This window comes from Perca fluviatilis, chromosome 11, assembly GCF_010015445.1.
Source record: "Perca fluviatilis chromosome 11, GENO_Pfluv_1.0, whole genome shotgun sequence".
In the NCBI taxonomy this organism is placed as follows: domain Eukaryota; kingdom Metazoa; phylum Chordata; class Actinopteri; order Perciformes; family Percidae; genus Perca; species Perca fluviatilis.
The window spans coordinates 30,053,954-30,066,225 of NC_053122.1; the positions used below are offsets into that span (position 1 = coordinate 30,053,954).

General features: G+C 41.6%; 1 protein-coding gene across 1 annotated transcript; it reads left to right on the forward strand.

Annotated features, from left to right (window-relative positions):
• Nucleotides 1-1,861: 1,861 nt before the first annotated feature.
• LOC120569133 (trace amine-associated receptor 13c-like) lies at nt 1,862-3,156 on the forward strand. Its single transcript, XM_039817025.1, has 2 exons — nt 1,862-2,034; nt 2,340-3,156. Exons 1-2 carry the CDS (start codon nt 1,862-1,864, stop codon nt 3,154-3,156), a joined length of 990 nt encoding a protein of 329 aa, XP_039672959.1.
• The last annotated feature ends 9,116 nt before the right edge of the window (nt 3,157-12,272 follow it).

The window sequence follows — 12,272 nt, forward strand, 5'->3', positions numbered from 1 at the left end:
GCTGCTGCAGTGAAAACACAGGACTTTCACCCAAGAGAGTGGAGTTCGTGTCCCGCGTGTGGCGTTTGTCAGTTGTGTTTTTTTTTGTTATTATTTTAAGCATGTCCCGCGTGTGGCACGGAAACGTAAGCCCACCCACGACCTTTTCCTGAACCCAACCGTCACGTTCTTGTCGCGTGTCACTGAACCGTAAGCCCACCCACGACCTTTTCCTGAACCCAACCGCTCCGTTCTTCTCGCGTGTCACGTAAGCCTGTGTTTCTTTTTCGGTGATCCGTGTTCATTTCATGGAATTCTTCCGTGGGCCCTTCACGGAATTTGGCGATCCGTTGGCGATCCGTTGGCGATCCGTTGGCGATCCGTGTTCATTTAACGGAATTATTCCGTGGCAGTTTAACGGATTTTGTTGCAATTCAGTGAAACTACCACGGATTTTGAGTTAAGGGCCCGTGTTCATTTTGTGTTCATTTCACGGAATTCTGTGAGATCAGGTTTGGGGCAGGTTGGCGCAGTTTGTTTTTGTTGCCGTTTGCGGAGCCTGGGCTGTCTTCAGAGACCGCGTTTTTTTACAGTGTGTTCAGGGGACAGGCAGCTAATGGAAAAATGTTGTAGCCTAAAATACGCGTCACATCACTTAGAGCACCTTTAACAACAAGAATGCGCCAGCCAAATTCAATCAGACTGCAATGGAGAGGATAGATGGGAGGTGGGAAGGCCCGAGGCTTGCTGATTACTGGGCTATGCTCGCAGGCCGAGAATCAGAATAGCTATAAGTCAGCAGGAAATCAAGCAGGGGGCTAGCGGTCAACCTGCTTGACTCCAGAGAGGTGCTAGAGGCCCATGGAAGTACTGGAGGTCTGGGAGCAAAGTTTGGAAGATTCAGAGGAGACTGGAACAGGCTAAAGAGATCCACGGTTCTGGAGCAGAGCGTTCACCTGAAGAATGCCACTTCTTGGGCAAACTCTGAGATGGGGACACTGAGATGGCCTAGCAAGATCAAACCAGACCGGCTGTTCTCATGAACCATACCTACATATAGCTTCAAAAAGTAAACTACTGTAATCTGATGTATTCCAGGGTATTTATTAGCGTCGGGGCCAGTGCTTCCCTTGGTATCCCCCTTCACAATGTCAAAAGTCAGTTTCATTCGAGTGAGCAGAAATCAACTTTGAGAGGAGAGTTTACCTGTGAAAGCGTGTCTGCCCTCAAGATCACGCAAATCAGGCAGTCACGGCACAGGGTGGCTGCTCTGTGTGCGTGATGCTTGGTTTTACACGCAAATGTGCCATTCTTTCCCTCTCCCTATGTTTTGTTTCACGCACGCAGCTGCCTGTACAGCTCTCGATTGTTGAACTTATATAATTTGCTCAAGAGCATGTTTTATCGAGCTCGGGAGATATGACATAAACCTGACGCCATAAAAGACAACGCATGGGGCTTTTACTAGGAAGCTGTTGAAGACTTAAGGGTTCGGTAAGCTTGAAACAAACTGAATCACTGATCTGCCGCCCAATTGTCTAAAGATAAAAGTGCTTATACCTGCTCCAGGCCATGCTGTTGCATGTGTTCAGATGGGTCGAGATCTGGAAGTATAGAATCTGGGGGTGACGGAAGATTGACAGAAAAGCAGAACACCGGAGAATTGAGAAGAAAAATTATTCAAAATGATTGAAAGGCTTGTGGACTAACAGAGAAAGTGTAGAAGATGATGTCTTGATGTGTAGAGCAAGAAAAGGACACCAGTGTCCAACAGAGACTGAAAGGGAGAAAGGGAGGGGTGGAGACAAGGGTAGAAAGAGATAAATCAGTTGTACGACAGAGTTCGAGGCAGAGAGCTGCAGCCTCTCTCCTTCCACTGATGATGGAGACACAGGACGGAGCAGAGCTCTGCTTTCCACAACTCTTCAACACCTCCTGTAGGAAGCTGACACCTCCTTGGTTTGAAGTGATGTTCATTCACATTTTTCTCTACTCCATCTCTCTGCTCACTGTAGCTCTCAACCTGCTTGTCATCATCTCAGTCTCCCACTTCAGGCAAAGATTAATATCTAAAAAATTTAAGTTTTAGATATATGAAGACTTTGTGTCAGTTTCAGGGTCCTGGTATTGTGCATGCTGGCTTGATTGATGATGTTATTATAATGTAACACCTCTTCTTCTCATACTGTGATAATCAAACTGACTGCTCAGAATAAGGCCTGTTTCTATATCAGATTGGAAAAAAAAACTCATTGGATTTATTGTTTTGATTGTTTTAGAAAGAAGTAATATAAAATGTTTGTTTGTCATTTAGATATGAGGACTTGTTGGTTTAATGGTGCTTTTCTCTTTCCCTCCAGGCAGCTCCACACACCCACCAACATCCTCCTCCTCTCTCTGGCTGTCTCAGACCTTCTAGTGGGTCTCGTGGTGATGCTGGGAGAAATCCTCCAAAAAACATCCTGCTGGTTTCTTGGTGACCTTGTGTGTACTCTGTATACGTATGTTACAGTCATCATTCCCGTATCCTCAGTAGGTGACATGGTGCTCATATCAGTTGACCGTTATGTGGCTATTTGTGACCCTCTGCATTACAGCATCAGAATCACTGTCAACAGAGTTAAACTCTGTGTTTGTCTGTGTTGGCTCTGTTCCGTTTCCTACAGCTTTCTGTTTGTGAAGGATGAACTGACTCAACCAGGGAGGTATAAGTCCTGCCACGGAGAATGTGTGTTGGTCATTGACTATTTCACAGGAGTAATAGATGTTGTTTTGTGCTTTATTGTCCCAGTTACTGTCATCATAGCTCTGTATCTGAGAGTATTTGTTGTGGCTGTGTCTCAGGCTCGTGCCATGCGCTCTCACATTACAGCTGTCACACTCCAGCATTTAGTGACTCCAAAGGCAAAGAAATCAGAGCTGAAAGCAGCCAGAACTCTTGGTGTTCTTGTAGTCGTGTTCCTACTATGTTTCTGCCCATATTACTCTGTGTCTCTTGCAGGTGACAGCTTCGTTAATGCTTCATCTGCATCCTATGTTCTCTTTGTGTGTCAATTTAACTCCTGTCTAAACCCTGTGATCTATGCCTTTTTTTACCCCTGGTTTAGAAAAGCATTTAAACTTATTGTTACTCTTCAGATACTGCAGCCTGGCTCCTGTGAGACCAACATTCTGTAGAGAGGCTGTGGAGGGACTGAGATCAGACTTGGTCTAAGGATTAAAGGAATGAATATGTTACCACTGTTCACTGAGTGAATTATAGAATACAGAAAGTGAAGATATGTTTTCCTTTCTTAAAGTCCAAATTGTGTGTAATCCACAATTGAAAGGCCTGTGCTTCAGCTTCATCTTGTTGTGTATTTTGTCTCTCTGATGCTGCTGCTGCTGCTGCATTTAAAGAAAGAGTCATAAGCACCATATACTGTTCCTAGGTAATCACCCAGTTTATGCCATCTTTAAATTCACACATGTATGACACTTATGCAGTCTTTCTTTTAATAGGGAACCTTTTTTTTTCTTCATGATATGAAACATTTCAACCCAACAAAAGAGAAACTAGAGCTTTGTAATAATGTTTCTATGTTTGGTTAAAGCATCAACCCTGTGATTTGTGTCCATTTTGTTGCAAACAAATGACAGGCCTGCTGGGCTCCTGTTTCACAGAGAAAAGATGCCCCTGAACAGCCACACTTTCCCGTCCAATATAGAAAACCATCAGCTGTGAACTGTAATTGTGTTTCACACTAAACTGTCAAAAAGATAATGTTCCCTTTACAATGTTGTTTTAATCGTTTGAGTCATTCATGTGTCATTCATGTGTGATCAATATATAGCATTTCTTGACTTTAAGACACTATGAAGTTAAACAACAGATTATTTGAAAAGACAGGATTATCTACAGTTCATCAGATAATTGCAGTCACATTTCCAGAGAAACATGTAATCATAGGACAGAGAAAGTTAAAGTTTCACAAATTATATAAAATTTTGCAATTTTAAATCAGTTTTATTAGAAAATGATCAGAATTAGTCATTTATTTAATTTTACATAGCATAGTGATTTGTTGTAAAGTGGCATATGATAATAAACATAAAAAATTAAATATTGTGTCTTTTTATCGATTTTTCACAATGATGTGAAATTACAAGAGACAATAATGACATGTTGAAAACATTGCTGCATTCAAACCTGCCCAAAGGGGGAAAACCAACCCTAGTGTGATTCAACCAAACTAAATGAGGCAGGTGTTAAAGTCTGAGTCCGTTTTTTTGGTGGTCCACTTTTCGGTCCACTTGGATGACACATGCCTGCAAAAACACTCTTAGTATAGCAGCCTGTGCCATGCAACAATTATTGTTCAGTGTAGAGCTACATCATCTGCACACTTAAACTGCCACCGTTATTTATGAAATGCTCTGCTGACTTGCCAGAAGATGGAGCTGTTGGCTTGTATTTTGCAGGATAGTAATGGAGTAAAGCAGTTTGAGATGACAAGGTAAATAGTGGTGTAGTCAAATCAACCTTTGTCAAGTCCAAGACCAGCACTAGTCAAGACCGAGTCCAAATGAGAGATAGAAAGATAGAATCCTCTTTAAGACCACTTAGATACTTGTTCATAATATATGTGATGCAAGAGACACTATATCTTTTATTTTAAGATAATCATTTTGCATTTTTTATGTAATGATCCAAAAGCAAGTACAGAGTAACAACACTGTAGGATCAAATGAGGCTATAGATATGGGATTATTTTTGTGGTATCAAACAAAAAACACTAACTCAAGCAAAAAAAATTGTCACCTCAAAGGTAAAACTTAAAACTTGCAAACAAAACGTGTGTAGTTGTAAACTACCCAGCCAACATTTTTATGTGGGGGCCTATGAGGGTAAAAAGTGGGCAGAATCATGGGCCCCAGGTGGGATTGTCAGATGACACCCATATGGGATTGTCCACGGGTTCCATGTTGGCCCCAAGCCAATTGCCCATGTGGGTTTAAGGCAGGATTACACCAGGTTTTAGATGGGCCCCAGCTGGGCAAAACAAGACCCATCTTGGTCCCAGCTTTAAGTCCTATGTGGGGCCTACATGGGGACAGTATGGGCTGAAATATGGGTTGCAAGTGGGATTGTCCGCAGGTTCCATGTTGGCCCAAAGCCAATTGCCCATGTGGGTTTAAGGCAGGATTACACCAGGTTTTAGGTAGGCCCCAGCTGGGCAAGATATGCTTTAAAAAATCCTAATTGAGTACTGAGTACAGTTTGAATAAACATCCAACCTAGAGCTGCAACAATTAATTTTAAAAAATTAATTATTAATCACCAACCAGTTTGAGTCAGGCTCTATATAATTAAAAAAATGGCCAACTTCTCTGATTTCAACTTTTTATTGACGAATATTTTGCTGATAACCGACAAAATGATCAACAGATTCTTTGGAAATGAAAATAATTGTTCCAGAAAAACAATGTAACAGTGTGTCAACATTTTGTCTTGTAACTGTGTAATATTTTAAGAGTTTAACTGTACTTGTACCTGAATCCAAATTTTCTGTACTCACTCATATTCCACCACTGCTCAGTACTGTTTAATTTGGCACTGGCTGTCTGGATGCCCTTCATCCTCCTCTGTCTCTTGCCCCAGTGAACCATTTCAACAGTGCCCTCTCTGCCTTCTGCTAGTTCACCTGTGCCGTTAATGAATTCTTCTTAATAGTTTCTATAAAACAAATTTGGTTGACAGTATGAGCTAACATTAAAAACATATTCTCTTTAAACACCATTTAGAATTAAACAATGGCCAACTTCAGGGCCATATTGGCAAAAGTATGAAGGATATGATGGATCATCGTTATGGATTTTTAGCACAAGAAAATATTTATGAAGTACTTGAACTTAATAAAACATTTTATTACTCCCTCATAATCATAATTAATATATAATAGCTTTATGAGGTGTGTACAAATAATCATATAATAAAATGATGCACATTTACGAGGCTTCAATGGTACAATGCAGGCTTCAGATTTGAAATGCCAATAGAACCAGCATTATTTGGGTAAAAAGGTCGCTATTTATATGTTGATTTAAGCTTATTTAGTATTAAAAAAATTAGATGAGCAGTTCTCAAAATAGTGCAGTCCAGGACAAAGAGATTCCTTGCATTTTCATCTCGTGAGACATTTTTTCTTCTAATTTACTTTTACCGTGCTCAATACCTTACTGGTGCGTAGTCCAAAAAAAATGCAAGTCCATAAAATAAAGTGAGGGCCGCACACAGATACAGGGATTAAAGCAAGAAAAAATTATTTTGCTGAAAAAAAATTTCAGGCTATATCATCTTCCCCAGCCACACTTTTTTTCTACCATAAAAGTCGCTTCCCATAGGTTTTCATGGGCTGTTCAGCCCAACAGCTCTTCTGTTCTCTAAAGGTGTAGACACATATAGCCGACGGGCGACCGTTGACAGAAAACCCCGTCGATATGATCAGTCGTGTCCCCAAGGTCCAAAAAACTGCCACAGAATAGACCAAAAAGACGAGAGGAGATGAGATGTAATACATCTCTATAACAGCAGGCGGCGCTAATCTGTAATGTTGCCCAAGAAATGAAAACAGGCAGCTGATTGGACGAACGCGTCACATGGGTTTGTTTTCTCCGGAAATTCAGAGCCAGACTGTCATGGCGGCCGTTCAGAATACGAATGTTTCTGAAAACATTTTAAGCGAGAAATAGGCCATGCAGTAGCTGAATCTGTCTTCATTTCAGCTCAACAAATGTCAGTTTAAAAAGATTTTCATCAGATTTTGAGAGACTGTAGTCACCTTATTCCGCTCGTCATTTCCGTGTAAGTCCCGACTTCCCTGCCACCGACCGAACATGTCAGGTCGGCCAAAATGAACGCCGACAGCCCCCCAGACAGACGACGGCACGGGACACACCGAACAGATTTGAGTCACTGACCTCGCCAGACTGTCCCACGGCCGATAATCGGCCTGATGTGTCCCGGCCTTAAAGTGATGGTTCGGAGTAATTTCACCCTAGGGTCCTTTGCACCATGACCTCGAGCCAAACACCCCCCCAGAAGCTTTTTTCACCTGGGTCTAACATTGGGAGAGTTAGCGTAGAGGGTAACGTTGAGTTGATTAGCATTAGCTCGCTTACGTTTGTATCTCGTAAATTACCCGACTAATAATGCCCGAAATGATACCAAAACGTCTACAGTAGTGCAAATAGGTTATGCTCTCATAAACGATGGATTGGAAAGTTTGTACATTCCAGGAAGTTTATGTAAATACACTTGCCTGCTGGCTTCTGCTCTCTGCTGTTGTTGCTGCTGTAAGAAGACGAGTGCTTAGGGACGTCTACAAATTACAACACCGAAAGAGATGCAACAAAACATTTATTAATTTAACTTTTTTTAAGTAAGTGCTGTAGTATAACTAGCAGGAGACACGTAATAATTGAGGTAAGTTTGGAGACATTACCTTATTTAATCATTGAATTAATAAATATTTTTGTTGTAAACTCTTTTCGTTGAAGTAATTTGTAAAGCCCTAAGCACTTCGTCTTAACTGCGGCAGCAGCCGGTAGCAGCAGCAGCAACAGAGAGCTGAAGAGAGCAGGCAAGTGTTCATAAACTTCTGGTGTACTTACAAACTTTCCAATCCATCGTTTTATGAGAGCATAACCTATTTGTACTACTTGTAGACGTTTGGTATCATTTTGGGCATTATTAGTGGGGTAACTTACAAGATACAAACGTGGGTCCATTAGCCCCTCCGCTAAGCTATTCAGCTGATAACGCTACTCTAGCTAACTCTCCCAATGTTCGACCCAGGTGAAAAAAGCTTCTGAGGGGGTGTTTGGCTCGAGGTCATAGTGCAAAGGACCCTAGGGTGAATTACTCCGAACCATCACTTTAACACAGCATTCAAGTTGTAAGAAGGCTTTAACCTACACAATCTAAATACTTAAGACCAACCGGGTGCGGGGCTCTCCGTGTCCCGCTGGAGCTCCGACTGCAGGTCGAGGTCGGCAGCGAAGCTTTCTGGCAATAGCAATGTTGCTACACTGGCCGATCCCCACTGGTGACGGTCCCTCTGCGGCTGCAGGACCTGGAGCTCACCGCCAGTGTTTCAGTTTGACTGTTAAAAAGTTTTAAGATAATTAAAAGGTATTTATTTAAAGGAATATTTCACCATTGGAAAGATGAATATATATTTAAATTGGGTCACTTATGTAGTAGAAATGTGAAATTCTTTTAGAAATTGGTGGCTTCTAGGCCGAGAAAAACCAGAAAATGTGTTTTTGGCTCATGTGGATGAAAGACACCAAATCCCAGAATGCACTTGCTTCGCTGCTTTAGCGTCTACCCCCAAGCCACGCCTACCCTTTACAGACAGACAGTGAGGCAATCAACTCAACAAGTGTGTTTTATTGTCATTTTAACCATATACACGAAAAAACTTTTCACCGTGGCTCAAGTGGTGTTACACATTTAAAACATATACTTTTTTGCCACAGCTGATACATTATCCGGACTTCTTTCAGCGGATTGATTGATAGCTCCAGAGTGAACAGAACTGTGTCCATGGCAACGCTTGCTATGCATGGCAACGGTGTGTTATCCTTAGCAGCGGTCTGTTATCAAGAAATAACAGACCGCATTCTACATTAGAATTCAACCAAGCCATGTAATAAAAGAAGGCTAACACATAGCTACTAGCTTTAGCTCTTGGTGGGCTGTGGTATAAACATTGAGTATAAACACAGCCGTAAATTTGCGTGGGATGTAGAATGGTTGGCATTTTACAGTCACAAACTCCACCAGCAGTTAGCAGTTAGTTGGATACAAATCACCCCATTTCTGCAACAGGCAGTCCGTGTTAACACAGCCCACCTCCACTAGTAGTCTTACCCGGTGATTGTCCACAGCAATATTTCCACAACAACAAAAACACTGCAGTCTCTGAACTCGCGTTGGGAGTTTCGTTGAAGTTGGATGTAGTCCAATTTGTTTAATGAGCGGACACTGGCAAGAAGGATTGGTGGAACAGGTGGCCGGCTAGCGTTAGCTTTCCACCGGCACACTCGTTCAACGCTCCCCGCTGATGAGGTCTCTTTACCAGCCAGAGGCATCGAGAACCACCGCTGGTCTCCATGCAGGCGAAGCTCGCGTAGTGTGTCGAGTATTGCGTCTGTAATAAAGTGTCCTGCATATTCTCCGATGTGTACCAATGTATCCCGGTGGTACACGTGTGTGGTAGTTTGAATGCACATAATTGTTGTTCAAAAATTTCTGCCGGGATGAACAGTTTCTGCTCCTGCTGAGAAGCTAAGCGAGGATTCATTCATCATTCATCTGAGGCTTTTTTCCAGACCCACAATACAGAGATCTCCACTCTCAGGGGGACATGAGGGAGGGAAGCACGGTCATTCAAAAATACTACTGGGTTTCTACTGATACAAAGCTTAATGTTAAATCGGTGAAGTTTCCCTTTAAAGCGGGCTGGTTGGTTAGTTAGCTAATGCTAGCTTGCTATTCCACCAAGCTTCCATGCTACATAGCTAAATAAGCCAGCAGGGGCAGATTTAGTCATTTTGGGGCCCAAGGCAAACACAGACATGGGGCCCTCTACATCTCTTGTTTCCCTCCTTTTGTCAATCCTTATTTTTCTAAGAAAGTCCTACTTTTAACTTCTCTTCAGCAGTCTTCACACAGCAATGATGTCTAGACATCTGGAGTTGCATCTGTAAGAAAAAAAGAAGAAAAAAACACAGACAATTCTGTTTAACAGATGCATCCACTGTAAAATTGTATTTAAAAATTTCTCTGTACAACAATGTGTATTGTCTTTTTATAGGGAAGAGCTGCCATTGGTTGTTATTTACCTTGGTTGGCTCTCTGATAGTATCTCTTATATGGATCTGCTTGCTGCTACATGTTGTTTGTGGACTTCTGTCTTGTGTTACTAAAGTGAGAAGAAACACACAAGACAATAAGTGATCAATTATGGAGACATCATTTTAATAAAATAGTTTAAAATAGTGGTTGTAGCATGGGTTGTAGCGTTGTTGTCATTGTCAGCGCCGGGCATCACAAAAAGGTTTGTTAACTTCGGAAATTTTTTTAGAAGAGTTTTGCTTCCTCCTTTTTTCAGAACCGCTTGGGTAGTTTCGCTTCATTTTTACTCAACTCTGTACACTGTCTGTCACTCTGCACACGCACTCTGACTCTCTGTCACTTTTTTTCTCTGTTTTTTGGCGCATTACAGCCTTGTCACTTTCGCAGATGCGCAGTAAGTGAGATAATGGAATAGTCCAATGTAGTGAGGTGGGGGCTGTGCCTCCGGTCTGCAAAACTAATGATTTGATGCCATTTTTCACAAATGGAGTTTTAGAAATATATAATTTGCGAAAAGTAAAAAAAAAAAAACTTAAGCATAAGTTAATGGGGCATTTTGGGGGCCCAAGGCAATTGCCGACCTTTGCCTAATGGTAAAATCCGCCCCTGTAAACCGGACAGAGTTGTCCCTCATCTGGCGATAGAAACCCTGCTTTCCCCCGTTCTGTTGGCTATTCTCCACTTTGTGATGCGAGAAAGCAAATATGTGAAGTTGCAGTGACAGATTCGAGAGGCTGTAATCACTGAATTGTGGTTGTGATGGAAAATTAACCTGAGTTAAAAAAAAAGTACATAAGTAAATGTTGCATTACAAGTTTGCAGCTGTCATTGTGTTCATGCAAATATCAATCTATACATTTGTGAATATTTTTTCTGCGACTTCACATTCAGAATACAGGTCTGTGAATATTTTCTACAAGTGCAAAATTCAATTTACAAGTTCAGATTTTTTTTACAGCTCTCTGTGTTTTTTTCTTTGTGTGACTTCAAATTCAGATCACGTGTGTGAATATTTTTTACAGGTGCAAATTTTAACATACACGTTCAGATTTTTTGTTCCGCAAGTTCTCACATTGTATTCTACAAGCTCTCACCTTTTGCACCATATTTACCTTCATAAAAAAAATCTAAAAAGGTACATTTGTAGAGGACAGTCTGGAGATGGACTTGCCCAAATTTGATGTCAATTGAAACAAACATGTGGGAGGAGATAGGTTTAAGAAGAGAGTGATGGACTTCAAAATTGCTACAAGGTAACAACAGAGCATAGTTTCTGCTCAAATGGGGCTACAGTTTGGCATAAGTTGCGACGTTGTAGCATGTACGGCTGATTTGTTATGAATTTTTAAAATTTAGAATTTTGGATGGCTGTTGTAGCGCCACCATCAGGACAGCACACAAATCACAGTGATTAAGTTTAGCATAGGACTGGACTAATGTGCAATGTTTGGTGAGTTTCCATGCATGGGAACATGGATTTCTTATGAAGAAGAAATAATACAGACAAATACAATAGGGTCCACGCAGCTCTGCTGCTCGGCCCCTAATAATAATAATAATAATAATAACTAGAACTGCAAGCAGTTATGACGGGGCCCAAGCCTCTGATGCCAGTCGCCTCCGATGACCTGGGAAGCTGAAGCATTATGTAGGGGGGGCAAACGTTGGTGAATATCAAGAGGTTTGATGCACAAGGTCTGCGGTACTCTGCTGTTGCAAATGTAGTGGTTAACAGTTCATCTCCATGCATATACAGACTACCTTTAACAATTCTCTACAATAAACAAACTTCTTAACCCCCCTGACCACAGGGGACAGCAGAGAGAAATGAGAGAGTGACTGAGAGGGTGGAGGGGGGTAGGCAGGTGTAGTGGTTGAAAGAGAAGGGGAGGTGGTCAGGTTGTTGTAAATGGTGTCATAGGCGCCGATTTATGTTTTCCTCCGTGGGTGCTCACAGACGCACATCGTTTAAAAAAAAAAAAAAAAAGTTGTCAAAAGTTGTTTGCATTTCAAAACCTTAGGAAATGGACAGCGGCCAACACAAAGACACGCGCCTATGAACTCGATAATAAAGCCATAAAGTAGGCTTTCAACTCAGGACAGTGCCACTTCTCACAAATACAGATAGGATTGGAGATGAGAAGTTTAACTGACAAGTAACCGCGATCAGCTTCGTGGGAAATTAAGAATCAATGCCACCGACATAACCAATCACACTATGACAGACTCTCCACTCAGCACCAACTGCAATGTTTAATTGCACGGTATCAGCATATATGAATGGTGTTGATTTTGGATTGAAAAAGTGGGAGAAAAGAGTTACATTTGTCCACTGTGAAGGTTGTAGAAACTTTGTCAGGTGGGTTAAAAAGTTTGTTTATTGTAGAAC

What these genes read in the sequence shown, in the direction of transcription:
- LOC120569133 (XM_039817025.1), top strand. Translation starts at nt 1,862, where the DNA reads ATGGAGACACAGGACGGAGCAGAGCTCTGCTTTCCACAACTCTTCAAC. An exon ending in ATCTCAGTCTCCCACTTCAG is followed by an intron (nt 2,035 to 2,339) that starts GCAAAGATTAAT and finishes CTTTCCCTCCAG; the next exon opens with GCAGCTCCACACACCCACCA.